Here is a 23,940-nt window from a genome sequence, read left to right on the forward strand (position 1 = left end):
GACTGGAGAGGTGACTCCCTGGTTAAGAACATTGACTGCTCTTCCAGAGGTCCTGAGTTCAATTCCCAGCAACCACATGGTGGCTCACAACCATCTGTAATGAGATCCGGTGTCCTCTTCTGGCCTGCAGGAATACAAACAGACAGAATACTGCATACATAGTAAATAAATCTTTACAAAAACAGTGAACCGGAGAGATGGCTCAGCCATTATGAGTGCTTGCTGGTCTTTCAGAGGACCCAAGTTTGGTGGCCAGCACCCTCACCAAGTAGATGTCAACAGCCTGTAACTCCAGATCCAGGGGAACCAATGCCCTCTGTGTAGGACCAATGACCTCTTTGTAAGCCATAGGCACCCCCCCCCAACACACACTAGGAATAAAAACAAACCTTTAAAACAAAATAAAGAAAAATAAACCCTGAGAAACTAATTATTATGCAAATGCCTTTATTTGGAGTACTATGTTGCTACCAGATTACATCACTTTTCAGAGTTAGATTAACATATGATCTTGAGAACTACAGCAAAAAGCTTGACAAAGGAAGAGAACATCAAGTCCGACATACATACTTTCCCCTTTTCGTGACCACATCTCCTTGTTAGATGCGTTAAATTTAAAAATCTATTGTACACTTAGCATACTTTGCTTATTGAGTCCCATCTAAATTCTGAGCCCACTCTCTCCTCAAAGGTGTCATATTCAACAGCATTTTAGATCAAATGAGAGTTTTGTGATAAAGTGTTCAAAACAAAGAAGCATGTGTCGAACTGATTCATTGAAGACAAAGTATTTCATTTGATTTGATCCTGGGTGTGAGGGGGAAATACAACAAACTTAGGGTCCATTTTCCTCCCCCTATAGTTTATGCTTTTTCTTTTACTTACTTGAAGTCCCCTTTAAAAAAGTAACAAATCAGCAGACTTGTTGACCGTAATCAAAATATTCTTAAATGTACAAAAAAATAATCATGTAGAAAGAATACTGTAAAAAGATACTGCTTTTAAGAATAAAAGAATGAGAAAAGCTTCTAGTATATTCTGCACAGCCAGTTACATGAGCAGATTTTCAGCACTACAAAGTAAGCAAGGACACTCACATCTCCACATAGTATCTGACCACAGTTCTCCAGTAAGAACTTGGAAAGCAAAATGGCAAGTTAATACTATGGCTATCTACCGATCTAAGCAAGTCTCAAGAGATGGACAGCCTAAGAGGAAAAGATACACAGAGAGGTAATACACAAGCATCAGGAAATGTCAAGGGCAGTATTCTAGGAGGAGAGAGCAGATGGCCGGCTGTGAGCATGTTCAGGTGTGCTGAACAGATCCAACTGGAAGGGAAAGGAGTTGCTTGTTTCTAAAAGTCTTTCCCCGAAGGCTGTCATGATGAGCTAGTCTTGTTAATCAAAACTAAAAGTCCTTTAAATGACTGAGAATTCTTTAAGCCATGAGCACTTCACCTGGGAATAGCTGACTTGCCAATCATGCACCTGTGAGTAAGGATGGTTCTATTCAGATTGGTTATTTTACACTCTCTTCATCCCCCTGCCCATCAAACATGCAAACACGGTCATGACCATCTTGGGTTTTACTTCCACAAGGTCTTCGGGGAGAGCATATACTCTGGCTCCAATTCTTCTAGCCATTGACACTGCATACCTAGGTTTGAGGAGACAAAAATCAACATGAGTTTTTTCTTTGTCAAGGGTAGCTGCAAATTTTTTAAAAAAGGATTCATTCATTTTTGTTTTATGTGCTTTTGTGTTTTGCCTGCATATATGTCAGTGTGAGGGTGTCGGCTCCCCTGAAACTGGAGTTATTGAAGTTGTGAGTTGCCCCGTGGGTGCTAGAACCTAAGCCTAGGTTCTTTAGAAGAACAGCCAATGCTCTTAACCACTGACCCATGTCTCTAGCCCCAAGGACATCATCTATTTCCTCTTATACAATCTGGTGGCTTGGATACAAAGTTTCTGTATGGCAGTACAAATCAGAGAACTGGGCATGTGGCACATGCTTATAATTCCATAACCCTAGTTCTGTGGAGGCAGACACTGAGGCCAAAGAGTCCCTGTAAGTTTGAAAGTAGCCAAAACTACACAATGATATATTGTTCCAGAAACCAGAAAGTACCCATTAATAACTTTCACACTTATTTTCTGTTTTGTTTTTGTTTGGAATTGATTTTAACTTACATGAAATCAAAACATGAGATTTATTTATTTTATTTTATGTGTATGAGTGTTTTCTCTTCATGCAAGTATGGACACCACATGTGTTCCTGGTGACTGAAGAGGTCAGAAGAGGGCATTAGTTCTCCTGGAAATGGAGTTACAGATGTTTGTGAGCCACCATGAGGGTGCTGGGAAATGAGCCCAGGTCTCCTGTAAGAGCAACAAGTGCTCTTAACTGCTGAGCCCCCAGCTCTCCAGCCTCAATTATACTAAATTTTTATAATCTCTTTTACACTGACTTCACATAAAAATGAAGTGTGTGTGTGTGTGTGTGTGTGTGTGTGTGTGTGTGTGTGTGTGTGTATGTGTGTGTGTGTGTGTGTATTTTCCCAGGATGACTGTACAATCAATTATGAAATTCTCTGTGTAGCGTAATGAGATAACAGACACTTTTCTTTTGTGAGTGTGGTGCTAGGGATGGAACTCGGGGGACTTGTGTGTGCTATTTCCCAACCCTTAAGTGCCAGAAGTAAAACTCAAATGCCCGGGTTGATGCACCAAGTACTTCCAAATACTAAAGCTAGAGGTGAGGATCTGCGTGCTACACAGAGACTTGCTGGGCAAAATTAGGAAAGGTATAAGATGAAAACACTGTCATGTGCATTTAGGAGAACAGGCAGGAGCACACCTCCAGTGATGCAAGCATTTCCAAGATACTGCAACAGGAATCTTTATGGATACTGAAATTTTATCATTTCCACTCAAAAATACTTTTCAAAGAAGAAAGAAAGGATGTGCCCAATTTCCAAGTTTTGCAGGACAGCATCTTTGCTGTCCTACAAAGCACTGCTGAGGACGGACTGGCTATCAGCATGTATTGGTAAAGTTATCATGGGTCCCCCAGTAAACTAGGGCACAGTATTAGTCTTTAGTGAAGAAGGGAAGAGATGGTGGAAAAGACCTACATATTGGTATCTGGTAAGGGATAACAAGGGCCCTGCTGCTGTGGTGGCCGAAGAAGTTAAAGTCAGCATATATTGCAAGAGTGTTTGATCCATTGTATGTGACAGAGGCATAATTGGATAATGTGTTTAGATAAAATAAAAGAGATAGACAAACACTCTAAGGTATGGCCAGCTTTTTGTCTTGTTTGAAGTTCATACTGATTTGCATTAAATTGTTTCAATAATTTACTAAAGCAACAGTTGAAAATCTTGAAGTGCAGACAGTGCTAAATTCTTTTTGTTTGTTATTTGTATCTTGACAGCATCACACTGTGTAGCACAGGCTGCTGTTGAAATCACAATCTTCCTGCCTCACACTCCAGGGTACTGAGATTGTTGTCCGTCACTACACCCACCATACATGGTTCTTCTAGTGGTGTGAGGTAGGGGCTCAGGATGTAGCCCAGTGCCTAATTCATTTGTCTCAGGTCCTATACCACTCAGATACACCCCAGCCTTTCTTGTGTGTTTTTCTATTTTGAGACTGAATCTTGCTGCATTGCCTCAACTGGCCTAGAATCTGCACTTTTCCTGCCTTAGCCTCTTGAGTAGTTGGACTTCTAAGTTTGTACCCTAATGTCTGGTTGTATAATTGTGTTTTTATATGTTTAAATTTTAAAGATTTTATATATTTATTTATGTGTGCCCGTGTATGTGGGATGTGTGCTTAAGGTGTGAGCCTGGAGGTTAGAGAACCACTTGGAGGAGTCAGTTCTCGCTTTTTACCATGTGGGCACTGGGGTCAAACTAAGGTTATCAGACATTGTGGTAAGTGCATTTACCTGCTGAGCCATCTTGCTGACCTTTATAATCTTTCTTAAAAGAATTTTAAACCTTTGAACCCTCTAAAATAAAATTTTTCTCCATTTTTTTTGTTTGTGATGAACTTGAAGTTTAAAAAATATTTCCCTCATAGGCTAAAGAGATGGATGGCTCACTGGCTGCTTTCCAGAAGACCCAGGTTCAATTTCAAGTGGCTCACAACAATCTGTAACTCTGGTTTCAGTGGATATGATGCAATCTTCTGATCTATTCAGGCAACAGGCACACAAGTGGTGTACAGACATACCTGCAGGCAAAACACTCCCACACTTAAAATAACAAGATAGCTTAAAAATCATGTTTCCCCTCACAGAAATAATATCACATCATAAAATACAAATTTTAGTGTCTGACATTTAACATCATTTCCATATTTACCTATGCTGTTGCAAATTTCATTCATATAGAGGCTATATAGTAGTCCTTCATTGTCTTATGTGGGCTCCACAAAGCTATTCTCAGTAAAGGACAGAGATTTGGGTAGTTAGGTTGAGGGATACAAAGGGGAGATGTTGGTGAGAGGGGTATATAATTGATGTTAAATAGTAGAGATAAAACAGTTAAGAATAGGCAAATGCAGAGCTAGATGCTATGTTGTTTGCTGGGTGCTCGGAAGTAAAGGGCAGTGGCAGTGACTAGGGATGCTCAGCAAGGCTCTGCTGTTGTCGCTAAGTGTTCTGACATTGATTGTGGTGATGGTCATATAACACTGTGAACATTGTCCAAAGCTTTACATCGTATACTTAAATGAGTGAATTGGATGTCTGTGAACCAGATCTCAATAAAATCATGCAAAGTAAAGAGATTTTCCCCAGATGCCCCCACTATCCATGGGGAGAACCTGAATTAGAGTGCATCTTCCTGGCCATACCACCAGTGCCCTTTGTATGACACCGAGTGCTTGCCCTTACTTGGCATTATTGTGCTTGTCATCTTCTGTAAGATTCCCGCTCTTAACAAGGTCATAGTTAATGCAGCCTGGCTGGATGGCATCAATTAAATCCACAACTGCCAGACTGGAGCTGATCGTCTTGTCCTATTAAGAAAGAAGGGAACAAACCTGAGAATTTCGGTATTGACAAATTAACATGTGCTTCCTTTATAAGCCTGACCAAGGGAAGGGAAATCTTGCCATTAGCTCAACAATAATTCTTACAAAGAAACCCAAGGTTGTCCTTAAAATAACTGCTATTATCTAGCCTACATAATGTGTAATAACCAGTATACTGACCTTAAAACTCTGAATGGAAGTTGACTTTCCAGCTTCACTCAATGTTCTGTTCACCCAGTTTACAATGATGTCATCATTTGCTTTCTGACCTTCTCCAAGATCTTCCAGAACATTAAGAGTATATCTAAGAGAATCAGCAGAAGAAAGTCACAATCTATTCTATGAAGAACAATGCTTGCATCAGAAAGTTTTCTTCTCAGGCAGTAGTGGTGCATGCCTTTAACCTCAGCACTTGGGAGGCAGAGGCAGGGGGATCTTCGTGAGTTTAAGACCAGTCTGGTCTACAATAGCTAGTTCCAGGACAGGCTCCAAAGTCACAGAGAGGCACTGTCCCGAAAAACTAAAAACAAAACGAAACAAAGAAAGATGTGTCATGTACATTTTTTTTTACCGCAAAGATTTCATGGGGGCTGACAGGACAGCTCAGTGGGTAAAGCAGCTTGATGTACGTGTTTGACCACCTGAATTTGATTCCCAGATACTACAGTGGATGGCAAAAACTGATTCCTCAAAGTTATTCTGACCTTCATCTGAGACAACGGTATGAGCCTTCCCATACTCATTCACACGCATGCACTTCATACACTATGCTGAACCTAGGCATGATGAATGCTTTTGGTGTTATTGGTAAGAGATGCTCATTTTCTGAAGGGGTGGGAAGCATGTAAGGGCCAGAGCTCAGAAAGGAGAGCTGGGAAACAGCATCATTTTTATATGATAGGGCTGCTGCACCCATAAATCCACAGTGGCTGTAGTTTCCCGCACAATAGCCACACAAGATCATTGGCAGTTTATGACAGTCAGTTTTTTTAGCACGGGGTGTGGCTCCTAATAGGTTCCTATGCTGCAAATGGATAGTCCCACACTCGGCATATGTGGGCAGCATTAATTGGACTCAGTGTGTTATTTAAAAAAAAGCATTAAAGTGGGAAGGGGAAGTAGGGGAGATCCTACTTGGCGGGGCTACAAGTGGGATTGGATATTATTAAAGTTCATTGTATACATGTATAAAATACATGTCTGCCATGGCACACCTATGGAAGTCAGAGAATAACATGGAGGAGATGGTTCTGTTCCTTCACCACATGAGTTCCAGGGACAGAACTGGGCACAAGAACCTTTAACCACTGAACCATACTGCTGACCCAGGTCTTCACTTTCAAATGCTTCTATTTCTTCTTGATGTTTTGGGTTTGTTCCTTTGGGGCAAGGTCCTACCCTATAGTTCAGGATGTCCTGGAACTCACTATGTAGCCCAAGCTGGTCTCAAACTAGTTAGTCCCCTCCTCAGGTGCTTAGATTTCAAGTAAGAGACACCATTTTAACTTTTCCTTATTTGTTTTGGGGGTCTGGGGATAACCTCCATGCATGCTGAGATACTGAGCCAGAGCATCCTGGAATACTGAGCCAGAGCATGCTGGAATACTGAGCCAGAGTATCCTGGAATACTGAGCTAGAGCTGCAGCCCATCTGTCAATGTTATTCAGTGGCATTGTATCAGGCTTAAGGCTACACATCAGACTTCTGTAAAAGATTGGCAGCAACTACAGTTCTACCTAACTCACAGTGATGATCCAATATACACTCATAGAAAACTCATTTCAGAGCCTAAGTACAATGAGTTCAGAAGTGTATTTAATGAACTAACTGATTAATTTAAGTCCATGAAAATATACTAAGGGTGAATTCAGAGACCCATATTACTGTGAAGTTTCAATGGTCACCACTGTACACAATACCTTCTCATCAGCTGCCATACTACAGCCAAGGTCAAGGTTGGATTCCCATCATTCAGGTCTTGTCCTCCAATGCCAACCAGGGAGAATTTAGCTGGATGCTTCCCTAATTCAACTGCATAGTTGCAGTTTTCTAACTGCAAATGTACAAAAGCAAATGAATGGTTAAAGATTGTCATTTGTTTAATCTCCATGAGCTTCCTTTCCCACCACCACCAGCCCCCCCCTTCTCTCTCTCTGTGTGTGTGTGTGTGTGTGTGTGTGTGTGTGTTGTATGATAGGTATCTGCTTAAAATCAAGATGTAGTTCCTATCCTCAAGAAGCAGCTTATGATCCACAGGTTTTAAAACAAAAAAAAGAAATGAAGCAGATTCCGGATTTGCTACCTTTTTCATGTTGGCTCCCAGCTTTGGGTATGGAGGCTTGTTAACTTTACTCCAGTCCACTGGAACTTTAATTCGTTCATATAGCTGTAAGATGACCAGGGCATCCTGCAGGTCACTAACAATTCAAAACATAACTTCATCAGTGATTATAAGCAGTAACACAAATCAAACAAGATATCTAAAATCACAATACCTACGACTCATACTTTTCTAAATTGGTCTGTGCTGAAAATAGAGCTAAGACCATTCAGTTCACTTAAAAGTCTGTGAGCACAGCTAGGCAAAGTTGTGCCCACCTTTAATCCTAGGCTTGGGAGGGGAAGGCAGGGCCATCTCTGATTGAGAGGCCAGGCTGGTCTATATAGACAGTCAAAGGCCAGCCAGGTCTACACAGTAACATCCTGTCCCATCTTAAAATAATAAAAAAAAATAATGGCCTTTAATCCCAGCACTTGCGAGGCAGAGGCAGGCAGATCTTTGTGAGTTCAAGGCCAGCCTAGTCTACATTGAGGCTAGCCTGGTCTACACAGAGAAATCATGTTTTAAACTCATGATCCTCCTGCCTCTGCCTCCTTCAGCAAATCCTACTAGTGTGCTCCACTACAACCGGTGAGAAACCATTTTGAAAAACCAAAAGAGAAACTAATAATGCTTCTGCTGATAAAAGGATGTATGTTTATTATAAGCAAAAGCTGTTATAAAGATTGGGGACACTGGATGAAAACTCAGGACCCTACGTGAAGTCAGAAAGACATGTAATAAACAACTATGTGGATAACAATGATATGATTTTGGCATATATGTAAATTCAATGAATAAGACTAATACTAGACTTAGTAGGTCATAAATGGCAAATGGTAGGGAAATATTTAAGATAGGGAATATAGTCAGGCCTCAAACCATTACATGGCAGCAAAGAATAGTCCAGCCAGGAAGCCAAAGGCTGTAGGGAATCATGGGCAGTCTTCTACGAGTATTCCCAGACTGTTTAAGAAACTTAAAGTACTTGTTCCCTAAGGCACCATCAAGACATTTACTTATTCTATCTCTTACAGCCATGATCAGGCAAAGAAAGAATTTGAGCTTCTGTATATTAGGAAAATGATGATGGAAATCACTAACACTTTGTAACACTTTGCTACAAATGAACATGCAGAAAAATTTTAGAGCTGTCATTATTTATGCTAAATCCATTCATAACATTCATAACTTCATAATAGCAGTAGGATAGCTTACGCATAGAGATGGTTTACGTGAGGGTTGACACCAAGAGAGTTCATCCAGTTACGAAAGGTCCTTTCTTCCCGAGTTTCTCCTATTAAAACATTCACAACATGTATTCATTCATTAAGTGTCTTACATATAGGACCAGTGCATGCATTTATTAATTTTATGTGCTTTATTGTGATCTAATAATTACCACATGATAGTATGCCACTCTGACTATGGATAACTGAAATATAATTCTTAAAACATACATTAAATCCAGCATGTATTTGTATCTTTTTGGTTAGAGGCTTAAAAAGATGATATAGTTAGACCTGGTGGCTCATGTGTATGATCTCAGCCCTCAGAAGGCTGAAGAAAGAGATCGCCTGGAGTTTGAGGTCAGTCTTTAGCTACTATGGAGTTTGTTTCAGGAACAGGGTGAGACATTGTCTAACAACCACCTCCAAGGCTCTAGGCAAGGTGACTCAGTTTGCAAGACGGCTTGTCTAGAACACGTGAAGTTCTGGGTTTAATCCTTAGTTATCATACTTATAACTGCATGTGATACCAGTAATCCCAGCACTTGAAGGCTGGAGGATCAGAAACTTAGGGTAATTCTTTCTTTTTCTAAACAAGCCATTTATTTGAAATGCCAACTATATGTAAGGTAAAACCAGTGTTACATATTTATCAGTAACAGTAGAAAAAGAGAACCAGCCAGGCGGTGGTGGAGCACACCTTCAATCCCAACACTCGGGAGGCAGGGGCAGTTGGATCTCTGTGAGTTTGAGACCAGCCTGGTATCCAGATCGAGTTCCAGGACGGCCTCCAAAGCCACAGAGAATCCCTGTCTCGAAAAACAAAAACAAAAAAAAAATAAGAGAGAGAGAGAACCAGTGAGAACCTCTGTGAAGTACTCAAAAGAGAAATGCGTCTTTTACAATGCTTCATGCAGACCAATTCAAGTTTGGAGGTACCTAAATAAAATAAAAAATAATATATATTTCTTTAAAAAACACTACGTATGATTGAAGCATAAATATGTTTTATAAAGTACTGCTTATTCAGGTTATAGAAAACACTTGCATAGTGCATGAAATAAGTTTAAGAAAGATTTCTGAGCCTTTAGCACTGAAGGCACTTGACTTTACCATTAACAGCACAACCACAAGAAACTCAGAGTGAGGGTCATTCGTTACTACATAGTGATTTTGAGGCCAGCCTGAGACGCATGAAAAGCTTGACTCAAAATAGATGACTAGGTTAAAAAAATCCTCAAACAAAACATAAGACCTTTTTCTCAAAATAAATAAATAGGTTAATAAAAAACAAACAAAGCCTGGCTTACATTTGTTTACTAACTGGTCTCATGATAGGACCTGGATTTTTATTTTCTTTTTTAATCCTGGCTGTGCTAGACAAGAGTTCTGGCACTGAGCCACCTTCCCCAACTCAACTATTTTATTTGCAAATTTTGTTTCCATCACCATCCAGCAGTTTCCAGTTCTCACCCAGCACTGCATCTACATTTAGAAGATTCTTGCAAAAGCCAAATGGATAAAGCAACTCACTGGGTTGGAATCATATCATTGTGGCCTCTGTGTTTTTATGTCACAGACTGCACATTAGAATCACAGAAACTTTTAAGTTACCTTCTAGCAGAGTCCAGTCAATGTCCTGGTTTTCAGGTTTAGTGAGTGCTGGATATTTATTAAAGAGGTTAGCTACAAAGGCTAAGTTCAGTTTGGGATTTCCACTGACGACATCAGCAGGGGTAACGAACTGTCTGCAACCTAATTTATCTGCTTGTTGAAGCATACTTTCGGCTCTCTTCAAATCATCTGTTTCCTGTTGAAGTAAAAGAAGACATCTTTTAAAGGCCATTTTAAAAATTTAAGTATATAAATTGCCCCTATAATCATCGGCTGGGTAACCGATTGTACTTTCTTTCCGCTAACACATGGTACTTATTATAAAATCATTCTGAATGCAAAAGCCAGAGGCACAGGATATGTAGTACCTTTACATTCCTCATGATGGCGCCAGAACACACATCTAAAGAATGAGTAAAGCACTACACTGGGATTATCTCTCATGCCAAAATGCAGAGGGGAAAAAAAAAGCTGTTATTCATCTTCCAGCCATACTCCCTTGAATATTTAACTTTAAATGTGGATAGTTTCAGAAAACCCTTTTATTTTCAAGAAAGTTTTCTTTCTTTTTGAATCTCTTCAACCAACCACTCACAACCATATATAATGAGTTTTGGTGCCCTCTTATGGCATGCATTGCAGGCAGAACACTGTTTACATAATAAATAAAATAAATCTGTAAAAAACAATCTCTTCCAGCCCTCATATGCCTAAGCATGCAGAAGAGAGCACTTGGGTTCCCTGGCTCCGAAGTTACAGGTTGTTGTGAGCTACTTGAACTGGTTGGTGGGAACATGACTATGGTCTCTGCAAGCATTTTTAACAGCTGAGCCATCTCTCCAGACCCTAATTTTTTTTTTGGTTTTTCGAGACAAGGTTTCTCTGTGGCTTTGGAGGCTGTCCTGGAACTAGCTCTTGTAGACCGGGCAGAGTTCCACTTGCCTCTGCCTCCCAAATGCTGGGATTAAAGGCATGCACCACCAACGCCCAGCCCTGATTTTCTACTTCAAGAAACATACCTGAAAAAACAAGCAAGCACAGTCTGGGTGTTAAAAGGGATGTTTGGGCTGGGTGGTATTTGGTGGCACACACCTTTAATCCCAACACTTGAGAGGCGAAAAGCAGGTGGATCTCCTTGACTTCAAGGTCAGCCTGGTCTACAGAACAAGTTTCAGCACAGCCAAGGTTACACAAAGAAATTGTGTCTCGAAAAATAAAAAAAAGGAGGGGTGTTTGGAGAAGAATAAGACAACAGCGTGAAGGTAGAAAGAGAGGTCTGTGGGGACAATAGACTAGTTCTTTACCCCTACCCATGATGAATAAGCCAGAATACATATTTCCCCAAACTCACTTTGAATATTTTATGTCATTCATAAAATCCAGTACCACCATAATTATGAAAGTCACAAATTATCTAAATCAATCAGGATACCATCTCTTCTGTGAGTCACATGGACCACATCCTTTGAAAAAAAATCTTAGAAATGTCAATGCCAGTACATGAAGCAATTTTGATAGAATTACTCAAAATTATTTGGGTGTGGCAGTACACGCCTTTAATCCTAGCCCCCAGAAAGCAGAGGCCCGTGCATCTCCAAGAGGCTGATGACAGTCTTCTCTAGCTACAAGTTCTAGGCCAGCTAGGGCTACATAGCAAGACCTTGTCTCATGAGAACCAAAGAAAACAAGCAACAGATAACACTAGCACAAACCTGTAGAATTTGAAAGAATACCTATACTTACATTGAAGCCTGACATGTTAATGTCTATCCGTGGTTCACCTTCCTTCTGTCCTTTTGGTGCAATCTGATTGAGCAGATGGAAATAGGCTTTGGAATCCTACAAAAGAATTGAAAATATCAGTGTGATCACACTTATAGAGAAGAACTGTATCTTACTATCCCGTGTTAACAAGAACATTTAAGTGGGTCAGATTTTTGTAAAAATATATGGCACCCTTCTCTGTCTTCTTATTTGAGAGATCTTTACCAAGAAAAGTCCTTCTGTCTTGAACTTGAATCTGTTAAGAGTTCACAATACATTGATGCCATCAACACAATAAAGCTAATAAGTGTTTCTGTACCTTCACTGAATTACTGAAGTCAAAAAGCTGGACAGATAAAACAAGCATGAAATAGAAGAACAGAAATCCAGGAAGCATAGGGAAAGAGAAAATAAACACATTATAGCATTATAAAGCATGTTAAATATCAACTTATGGAGTCAACATCTACTATGTTATTTATATAGTTAATTAAAAGTGGGACTGACAGAGAGTCCTAAATGAGAAACATATATAGCTGGTAAAATAACATTTAACCTTTTAGCATCGGAATACATGTAGTAAAACATCCTCATTTTCCCCCCTTTCCCACTGTTCTTGGGATTGAGGTTAAGGCCTTATGTGATGGACAAATGCAAGAATTCTTTGTTTTTCAAAAATATGCAAAGTGGGCTTCATTAAAAAAATTTTTCACTGACAAGGCACATTGCCTGTATGTATTCTTTATTCAGATGCAGGAAGATTGCAAATTTTTAGGCCAGCTTGGCTGACACAGTGAGCTGTAGGCCAATCTGGACTACAAAGTGAAATCATATCTGAAAAAAGACAAATTGGACTTAATAACTAGAGTGCTAGTCTGGCATTCATGAAACTCTGGGTTAAATCCTGACAAACACCTTACAAAATTGAGTAAGGCAATTCATATCATACTCAACTACTTAGCAGATTTGAGGCCAGCCTGGGATACAGGTTGCTTCAAACAATAAACTGCTTCAATTAACAAGTACAAAAACAAACAACAAAAATAAGAAAAAGGAATCATCTAGCTATGGTGCCATGTGTCTGTAAGCCAGCACTCAAGAGGTAGAAATAAAATCACAGTAAGTTTGAGGTCAGCCTTGTGTACAGCAGTGATGTCCAGGGCAGCCTGGGCTACATAAGCAAGACCCTGTCTCAAAACACAAGAGGCAGTAAGGCTTGGTGATATCCTATAATTGTTTGTTTGTTTTGTTTTGTTTTTTTGAGACAGGGTTTCTCTGTATTGTTTTTGAGGCTGTCCTGGAACTCACTCTGTAGACCAGGCTGGCCTGGAACTCACAGAGATCTGCCTGCCTCTGCCTCCCCAGTGCTGGGATTAAAGGCGTGCACCACCAACGCCCAGCTGATACCCTATAATTCTTTTCTCTGTAAAGCTGGAATAAAATCACCCAAGTCATTATAACTCCCCAAATGCTCTGGTTCTTTGCACAGTTACCTTGATGTCAGCACTGAAGTTGTTGATCTTTTGCCAGCCCGAGTTTTCCAGATGAAAGTTGGCCCATCTTAGCAGAAGCTCCTCTGGAGACAATTTCATAAGCTCCTCCAAAGTCTCCCCATCTCGAAGCAAAGCCGCCAGTGCTTGTAGACATAAATCCCTCAGTCAATATGTGATGTGATAGTGACTACAACAATCTCTCTCTCTCTCTCTCTCTCTCTCTCTCTCTCTCTCTCTCTCTCTCTCTCTTAAAAAGTAAGGTAGGTATTTTACTTTGAGACAAACCCATGCCAGCTTCAGTCTCATGATCTCCCTGCCCCAAACAAATGGCATTACAGGCATGTAGCAACATATCTAGTTCCGCTCAGTCTTTTGACAATTTGTTCCATGGTAAAAGAGTTGTAAGGTCTACTACAGCCTAGTTCTAACTTCGAGATATTCAGCATCTGTGCCGAGGAGATGGCTCAGTCAGCAAAGAGCCTGCTGTGAAAGCACAAGTTCAATCCCTAGCATCCACATGAAAAAGCCACAGGTCTGTACTCTTAGGGCTGCAGAAATGGAAGCAGGGCAGCCTCTGGGTCTTGCTGACCAGCATTCTAGCCAAATTGGTGGGCTCCAGATTAAGTCATAGACCTTGTCTCAAAAGTAAGCCTGGGACTGGAGAGAGGAACTTGTCAGTAAATTGCTTGCTGTGCAAGTATGAGGACCAGAGCTCGGATCCGCGGCATTGGAGTAAAAGCTGGGTGCAGTGGTGGGCATCTGCAATCCCAGTTTTGGGGAGGTGGAGACAGAAGGATTCCTGGGGCTTGCTGACCAGCCAGTCTAGCCAATTGATAAGCTGGAGGTGCAGTGAAAGACCCTGTCTCAAAACCTAAGGTGGAGAGTGCAGTAGGAACACACACTACGTTGATTTCTGGCCTCCACTCACATATGCATACACACTTGTAAATCCCATGAACACATACATAAAGCGAGCATGTGCACACACACACACACACACACACACACACACACACACACACACACAGGAAAAAAACTAAGGTGGACAGAAACTGAGGTACACACCCAGTGTCAATCTGTGTTTTCGTGTCTTTACAGTAAAATCAAATATGAACTGTCATGCAAATGTTCACAATAGCTAAAGAACAGAGGTGTATGGATTGTTTTCCTGAATAGCTCCATGTTCATTCTAGTTATCATTTGCTCACTTCAGTAAAATGCAAGAGAAAGAAAAGAATCATCAATAAGCATTTCTCAAAATAACTGTGTTCCATTACCTTCATTCCTGCTTAATTCAATATCAGCAAACAAGCCAATCTTAATAATCTGCCAGAGCAGTCCCAAAACCAGATGGGGTTTCCCAGCCCGCAAATCTTCGGCACCAATGTTCACAACATGACACCCAATGGCAGAAGCAGAGTTCAGTGCCAAGTTCAAGTTTTCCTGAAACACAGCCAAATGATACACTTCTTGACCTTTCTTCCTCACCCAGTCCACTTCTGCCTTCACTGAAAATAATACTAAGAAATCAATACAAGGTATTCATTTCATCCACCCACAGTCACAGAAAACAGAATTCAGCATTAAAAAGCAAAGTGACAAATCTCAACCTCATTCCTATTATTTTTGTAGAATTCTACAGGAAGTGGACTTTTCATTTTTATTTGGTTGGTTTGAATTCTGCTGATTTTAAAGTAAAACATCACGTAACCAAAGTAAATATACCCATGTGAACAGTGTCACTTTTCTAAAATTTCCTAAATGCAAGTTCCTCAGCACATGGCATACATCCAGGTTCTAGAAATGACCAATCTGCACATCTCAAAAGACATTCCTGCCCGAGGGGATTTTTGCTGTACTAATCTACTCCTCACTGGAAAACACAAACACTCCATCCCTTAAGCACACCAGCTAAGTAAGAGCTAAAGTAATTTTGTTTATTTCATCACTATCTTAACACAATACGTAATAAAAAGAACAGAGGGCCTTGAGTTGAACGAAGATCTGTGCCTCTGTGAACTTCCAGCAAGCTCCCCAAGCCATTCTGAGTCCCAGCTCGTTGTATAAAATATCCACAATCACTCCTCACTCAGAGCTGCTCTGAGGATTAAAGTATAACACACAGAATGCAGAGGCTATGGCCTCTATTTCAAACTACAGTGTCATGGAAGAGGGCACAGGGAGCATGGCACACCTGAATGATGAAGGGTGTAAGCTTCTTCTTGTTGATTGCTCTCTCATCAATTGTGTCAGGAACTGAAAGGTTGATCATTTTGCTGAAACAAACAAACAAACACAAGTTGATCTACTTTTAGAGTCTATAGTTTGGAGATGTAGCTCACTTTGTAGAGTGGTTAGCTACAATGCATGAGGCTCGGGTTCAATACCCCAGAACCACATAAGTGGGACATGGAGAAGCTTGTATTCCCAGTACTGGAGCATGGAGGCAGAAGCATCAGGACATCAAGGCCATTGTGGACTACATAGCAAGCTGGAGGCTAGCTTGAGACACAGGAGATCCTGTCTCAAACAACAGTCTGTACATCTTCATTAATGTTAAAGCTTATTATCAAATGTCCTTCATGCCATTTAAAAAAATGCAACAAATTTGGAGCTGAAGAGATGGTTAAGAGCACTTACTACTCTTGCAGAAGTCCCAGGTTTTGTTCCCAGACCCACACTGAACAGCTCTGCCTGTAACTTTAGTTTCAGGGGATCCTATACCATCTTTTGGCCTCCACAGGTACCTGCACACTTGTGGTACACACAAACCCATGGAGGCATACATAAAATAAAAAAATAATACAAAATTCAATAGATGAATTTCATCATATTGACCACAAGAAACTATATGTGTTCAAAATGCAGATTAGCCATATGCAATGACATCCTGGGGTACCCAAGTCTGAATGCGTATTTTATTCACATCCCATATGTACATATATGTGTATTTATGCACAGACACACCCAACTTAAATATGAGTTTTGCCTTTTGTTTTTTTTTTGTAGTGCTAATATTGTTCTGTTGTTGTTATTTTTTCTTCTGTCTTTCTCTTTTTCTTTCTAAGACAGGATCTCTCTGTGTCTATAGTGGGAAATTACCAATACGGAGTCAGGTAGAAATATAAGGGTATTTAATAGGGAAAAGCCTTACTTACAGAGCAACCTAGCCAGCCGGCGTGGTAGCGGTCTGTACAGCAAGCAGCAAAGTGAAACCGAAAGCGCAAACGCAGTCACCCTACGTCACTCTGACCACGCCCTCACAAGCGTGGTCAGGCACACCTGTAGCCAGCCCCTAAGTAGGCGTGGCTACAGCTTCCCCTACATATGTCTCCCTTGCTGTCCTGGAACTCACTATGTAATACTTCAGGCTGGCCGCAAACTCACAGACATCTGTCTGCCCCTACCTCCTGAGTGCTGGGATTATAGGCATGTGTCACCATGCTCCAGGAACATGCTAGACATACACTGTGCCACTGACGTAGACCCCTGGCCCAGAAGGTAATTTTATGCAGTATTTTGGGAGCACCTATTCTTTGACTATCACTTGTCACCTCAGGCCAGCTATGGAGTATTCCACTGTGGCGTCATTATCAGAATTTGAAAACTTTCCAAGGCTCTAACCCTTGCTTCTGTAAGCAAGCCTGATGAAGTTCATTGGGTCACTGAAAAATAAGACTAGGAAACAGAAGTGGCTGAGATGGGAAGAAGGGAGGGGGACAGCATAGGAAAGGGCGATATTTAGGAATAGGATAAAATGTCACTGCATCTATATACATGCACATGCAGAGGTCAATGAAACCCATCACTCTATATAATTAGCATATGCTAATAAAAACAAATAAAAATAAAACAAAAGTCTCAATTTTGGGGTTTTTAATCAGGGATGCACAAATTGTATGATACTATGAAGATCACAGTGGAAACTGAAATGTAAAGTTTTCGATTATCTAGACTCCAACCACACAGTTGCTGAGGCTTGCATAGAAATCCAGAGAGGGAGGAGTGATGAGCAAAGGGGTCAAGACCAGGCTAGTGAAACCCACAGAAACAGCTGACCTGAACAAGGGGTTGCTTATGGATCCCAGACTCATAGCTGGGAAACCAGCATAGGACTAATCCAGACCCCCTGAACGTGGGTGTCAGTGAGTAGGTCTGGGCAATCTATAGGGCCTGTGGCAGTGGGTGAGTATTTATCCCTAGTATAGGAATGGACTTTGGGAGCCCATTCCACATAGAGGGACACTCTCTCAGCCTAGACACATGGGGAAGGACCTAGGTCCTCCTCCAAATACTATAACAGACTTTGAAGCTCCTCCATGGAAGTCCTCACCATCCTGGAGAACAGAAAGGGAATGGGATAGGAAGTTAGTAGGGGCAGGGGAGGAGGGGAGGGAGAGGGAACTGGGACTGACATGTAAAACAAGCTTGTTTTTAATTTAAATAAAAAATACAAAAAAAAGAGAAATCCAGAATGTGGCCAGGCCATGGTGGTGCACACTTCTAATCCCAGCATTCGGGAGGCAGATCTCTGTGAGGCCAGCCTGATCTACAGAGTACATTCCTAGACAGCTAAGGATACACAAAGAAACCCTGTCTTGAAAAATAAGAAAAAGAGAAAAAGAAAAACAGAAGACTGAAACTCAGAACTCACTATGGAACATATTTTACACTGCTGTCTCTGAGACCAGGAGCAGTAATGGACAGTGTTGATAATCTTACATCATTTCTGCCAAGATACTGCTGGCTCTGGGGCAGCCACAGTGACAAAAGCATTTTCAGAATTAGGTCAGTGAAGAATGAGGGCTAGCTTCTTTTTTCTCTTTGGAAGCCATGGTACTTCAGAATAAATAGATACTGACATACTTTAAGGTTGACATATTTGTAATGCTCTGCTTGCTAAGTGATGAGAAATTGGAAGCTGAGGGTTCTACCTTACTTATAAAGAGGTCTCTACTTCATGACTGATTTTGCCTTTACAGGCAGCTTTAGACATATATTAAATGAAAAAGACAAAATTTGGGTAATTGTCCTCTCTCTTTCTCTACTGACATCAACCAGCCAGGTATCCATAACCAAACGCATTCATTCGGTGGAGGTTATCTTTGGAAATCTGGATACAAGACAAACTAACATCTTACCAGAGCACAATTCCATCGCCAACTGCTTTGAAGAGGTCATCAGTATTTGGGTTCATGGGTATAACGTGTCTGCAATCGGGATCATTTTCCAAAGCTTTGTTTATCCAGTTAACGAAAGCATATTTTTCTTCCTCTAAAATTATGTTAAATAACAAGAAATCAGCTCATATTGTTCATTAACTCTGTTAATCATTGGCCCCCAAAGCTACAATTGTTGTATAGTCCTACATCACAAATATGTGGTCATGCTCTTCAGACACTTGGGAGCAACACAGTGCCTCATAGGAATCAATGCCAAAATTAGTAAGCACAAAAGAACAGGTTATTCAATCCTTAGGGAGTTACAAAATATTAAAAAATATTTATATTACTGCCTAACTCCACTGTAATAAAGACTATCATTACACAGATTTCGCCATGTGTCTTCTAAGCTATCAATGTCTATCAGGACTTTCTGGCAAATATCTGACCCAAGACCAATTATGTCACCAAGCCTATTATTTAGTGTATTTAATTAGAGGAACAACTTTTATGTACCTGCTCAGTGTGCTGTATTAACCTAAGCACACCCATGCCATTATTACCTGAGTACGAATGCTGTGTTCCTTCACTGGACAACTCTGAAGTTCCTCCCAGAGCACAAATGCCTTCTTTCCTGTTGATGGCTTTGCGGAAGGTTTTAGCAATATCACTGCTCTTTACCTCTTGGAAAATCTATCAATTAAAACAGTTTCATTCATTCACAATTTTCAAGCAAGCACAAGAATAAGCACATTTAACTCCTTTTAGAAAACCTGTCCATCACCTACAGTGTTCTCCACAGGGGGTGAGTGTTAAGTGGGAAATTGGCTTGGGTTTTTGCAATGCTACAATAGGGATACTAAAGATGAAGCATCACTTGCACACACTTGCCAAACCCATTCTGTGCTGCATGCATTGAATCCACTTTAAGATAAAAAAAAAAGTGTGCTTCAAAGGCTCGAATAAATCTGTTAATTTCCCACTGTGAAGCATGGCTTTGTTCTTCTCTTAGAGAGAAGCCGATCCTTTAACCCTAAATTCCATCCTTTAACCACAATTCTTAGCACACAGATAAAGATTTCTGACTCAACCAAAAAAAAAAAAAAACTATTTTGTGGTTTAGTGTGGTAGCTCAGTAGTCCACTCATTCAAAAGCAACACAATAATAAAGAAAAAAATTGTTACATTGGTGGCATAGATGACAATCAAGAACTAACCAGGCAATAGTGCACAGCCCACTGCTCTACTGTGGTGACTCAAACTATTCTAAGAAAATAAGAAAGAATGGCGACAACAAAGGTAGGGCATGGTGGCACACATTTGTAATCCTAGTACTTGGGAGGCACAGATAAGAGGACTTGTACAGGTTTGGGGCCAGCTGCATGGGCATAGGGACTTCCAGGCTAGCATGGCTACATAGAAAGACTATATCAAGGAGGAGATTGAGAATAAGGGTGTAGACACTAACTAAAAAAGAACTGGTGTGAAGCAGAAGGATTGCAAGTTCATGGGCACCTTGGACAACACAATGAGACCATGTCTAAAAATAAAAATAACGCAAAATGTGAACTTAGCCTGGCAGTGGTCATGCACACCTTTAATTCCAGGACTTGGGAGGCAGAGGCAGACAGATCTCTGTGAATTTGAGGCCAGCCTGGTCTACAGACTGAGTTCCAGGACAGCCAGCGCTACACAGAGAAACCCTGTCTCAAAAAAGCCAAACCAAAATAAACAAACAAACAAAAGTGAAATTAGAGCTGTGATGATGGGTCAGTAGCAGAGAACTTGGTTTGTACACATAATCCCAGGGTTATAGAAGGAGGAGGTAGAGGAGGAGGAGAAGGAGGAGGAGGAGGAGAAGAAGAAGGAGAAGAAGAAGAAGAAGAAGAAGAAGAAGAAGAAGAAGAAGAAGAAGAAGAAGAAGAAGAAGAAGAAGAAGAAGAAGAAGAAGAAGATATAAAAGACTATTTGGGCATTTGAATTCAGCTCTTTTCATCACAGAACCTGGATAACAAGGGAACTTTTAAGTTCTAAGTACATAAATCAGGTTAGAAGAATGTAAGCTTCATATCCCAGTTTAATAATGTGAATGAATGAGCATTCTAAAAATCTGTCTCTATACTTCGGAAACTCTGGAATTTGCCTCACCCCAAATTTTTCTTCCGTTTACCAATGTACATGCCGAAATTAGTCACTATCAACTAGTGACAAGTCTGGCAACTTTCTAAACGGGAGGGATACACACTTGGAAGTCACAGGATGGCTCTGAGGAATCAGTTCTCCTCTTCCACCTTTACTGGCATTCTGAGAGATCAAATCCAGGTCAGCAGGCTTGCTAAGGCCTTTACTTTACCCACTGAGCCGTCTCTCAGACTCAGAAATTTCTCTAAGTGCCTTTAGAATCTCCCTTTAAGTGGAACACTATAACACAAAATGGCAGAAGAAAATAGAACACATGTCAAAGGCTTTTAGTGTAACTGACTGTCATTCTCTTCCCCGGGGGAGGTCACCTCTAGCTGAGGTTCCCAATATGCAGAAGTTCAGACTGGAACAATCTGACGCATGCAATACTAGCCAGGCTTCAGACAAGACATTTTCGGAATTAATCTTCCTGAAAGGTGCCCCTTTGTAATTAGTCTACTTAAAGAAAGGGACTTTTGGTTGTTTGTTTGATTAATGCCTCTGCCTCCCAAGTGCTAAGATTAAAGGCAAGTGCCACCAAACCCAGCAAGAAAGGAACTTTTTGTAATGATCACAGTCATATTATCCCATCACCGTTCTCAAATCTCAAATTTCTTTGGCTCTATAAACACATTTTATTTAGGGAAATACTATGCAATCATCTTTGCAAATCAAGCTTCCTCTATTTTTTGGGGGGGATGGTTTTTCAAAATAGGGATTTTCTGTATAGCCCTGGCTTTGCTGGAATGTACTCTGTAGACCAGGCTGGCCTTGAACTCAGAGATCTGCCTGCCTCTGCCTCCTGAGTGCTGGTAATAAAGGTGTGTGCCTCTATGCCCAACTACTTTCTCTATTTTTGATGATGTTTCCTCAAAAGTTGAAATTTTATGCTATATCTACAATTTCCCAGGAGATTTTAAGATGGACAAATGTGTGTGGTGATATATAGTTTATGATCTAATAAAGCTTGCCTGGATATCAGAATGCAAAGCTAGCTACAGCCATAGAGGACAGGCAGTGGTGGTGCATGCCTTTAACCCCAGCACTAGATAAATATATAAGGCAAGAGAGGGGTCTCGGATTCTGGCAACTAGTCTCCAGCCATATTGAGGACAGGATCTCCCTAATCTTGGTAGAGGTAAGAGCTCTCTGGTGGCTTGGCTACTTTGCTTCTCTGATCTTCAGATTGAGTCCCAATATCTGTTGCTGGGATTTTATTATTCATGCCATGTAAGTGAGATTATAACAGAATGGGTCCCTGAGTATGTAGTAAAACCTAATTTCCAGGTTAGTGGGATGCTGAACCTTTGCTTTTGAGAATACATCTGTTGTGCGATGGAGAGATGATGGTTCTATGGTTAAGAGCATTTGGTATTCTTCCAGAGGACTCAAGTTCCTTTTCCAGAACCACATCAGGTGGTTCACAAGAGCCTGGAACTGCATCTCCAGAGGGTCTGATACCTTCTTCTGGACTCTGTGGGTGCCTGTATCCACATGTGCACAGGCTCACACACACACACACACACACACACACACACACACACACACACACACCACAACAAAATAAAAATACATATTTTCTGGTGTTGGAGAGATGACTCAGCTGTTAAGAGCACTGGCTGCCTTTTCAGGGGATCTGGGTTCAATTCCCTGTACCCACACGGTGGCTCACAATCATCTGTAACTCCAGTTCTAGAGGATAAGACTCCTTTTTTTTTTTCAAAAAGAAAGAAAAACAAAAAACCAAAAACCTCTGCAGGCACCAAGCATGCACATAATGCACATACGTAGCTGCAGATAAAATACACCTACACATGAAAAATAAAAAAACCCATAAACTAATAAAAATAGTGACAGACACTTGAGTTTTGTGAGTTCTGGACATGCCTGGAAACAGAGAGAACTCCAGGAGAGCATGAGCTCCTGTCTCAAAAACCAAAACAAGGGGCTGGAGAGATAGCTCAGAGGTCAAGAGCACTGGCTGATCTTCCAGAGGTCCTGAGTTCAATTCCCAGAAACCACATGGTGGCTCATAACCATCTGTTATGAGATCTGGTGCCCTCTTCTGGTGTGCAGATATACATGGAAGCAGGATGTTGTATACATAATAAATAAAATCTTAAAAAAACCAAAAACAAAAATAGTTGGGCATGGTGGCTCACATTTGTAATCCCTGTACTCAGGAGATTAGGGCAGGAGGATTTCCAGGAGTTCAAGGCTAGCCTGGTTTACAGAGTGAGACCCTGGCTCAAATAAAACAAAACAGAGTGAAGAGAGAAAACAAAGTGCCTGTTCAGTGTAAAGTTAGTCTTGCTCATTGTGAACCCTGCTCTATTTAGTTAAAAAAAATGTGGACAGATGTGCATTTCCTCACACCAGGCATAGCACACATCACTGCAAGACGAAAGCATGTTAGAGCTGCAGAGCAAGACAGGAAAAGCTGATTGGCTTGTTGTAACTACATTTGCTTCAAGCACTGTAGCCTTCTAAAAAAATTAAGTTGTTGAAATGATCGTGACTCTAACTGAATGATACATTCAAATTTATATACATTATGGAAAAGTGGAATAATTCAAATGAAAATATCTTCGGGGTAAAATAGCCTATATTCTTTCATGTGTCAGGGAAACGGTGCTGGGGAACAATGTGCAAAGTCTAGTTACATTTGTTAAGTGTCTTTTTTTGTGGTGCTGAGAACTAAGTCCATGTTTACCACAGAGCTATATTCCTAATCCTACCTTCCAAATATTTCTAAAGAGATTTTTTTCAGCCAACCTCAAATTTCATTCCATAACATTTTAGTCTGTCTCTTAGATTAAAATCTAAAAAACAAATAAGAGAATTGAAAGTTTATATGTCAGATTGGTTTGCTACCTGAAAAACCTGCATTTTCCTTTCTACTTCAGCAAAGACATAGCTGGATTGGATGATAAAGACGGTTAAATAAAGGCTTTGATTTTATAGGACCTGCAGAAATCAGAGCTAGCACAAGACTGTATTAGTCTTCTCAACAAATCTTTTTAAGCCTAAATTGTAATCCTAATGAGCTCACAATATTATGATCTTTTCCCTCTGAGAGGAAGGACTTGCTTTATCAGGCACAGACAAGTTCCTTGGGTACTGTGCTCA

At 40.6% G+C, this 23,940-nt stretch overlaps 1 protein-coding gene across 1 annotated transcript in view; it reads right to left on the reverse strand.

Annotated features, from left to right (window-relative positions):
* Positions 1-435: 435 nt before the first annotated feature.
* Positions 436-23,940, reverse strand: part of Pls3 (plastin 3) — a 93,876-nt gene continuing 70,371 nt past the window's right edge. Inside the window, 13 exon segments of the mRNA NM_001246802.1 lie at positions 436-1,659; positions 4,909-5,033; positions 5,229-5,352; positions 6,968-7,101; positions 7,351-7,465; positions 8,587-8,665; positions 10,212-10,407; positions 11,955-12,050; positions 13,469-13,611; positions 14,746-14,911; positions 15,663-15,744; positions 18,610-18,742; positions 19,194-19,323. Coding sequence (NP_001233731.1) covers positions 1,527-1,659; positions 4,909-5,033; positions 5,229-5,352; positions 6,968-7,101; positions 7,351-7,465; positions 8,587-8,665; positions 10,212-10,407; positions 11,955-12,050; positions 13,469-13,611; positions 14,746-14,911; positions 15,663-15,744; positions 18,610-18,742; positions 19,194-19,323 — 1,656 coding nt within the window. The 3' untranslated portion in view covers positions 436-1,526.

Source organism: Cricetulus griseus, chromosome X, assembly GCF_003668045.3.
Source record: "Cricetulus griseus strain 17A/GY chromosome X, alternate assembly CriGri-PICRH-1.0, whole genome shotgun sequence".
Lineage (NCBI taxonomy): Eukaryota > Metazoa > Chordata > Mammalia > Rodentia > Cricetidae > Cricetulus > Cricetulus griseus.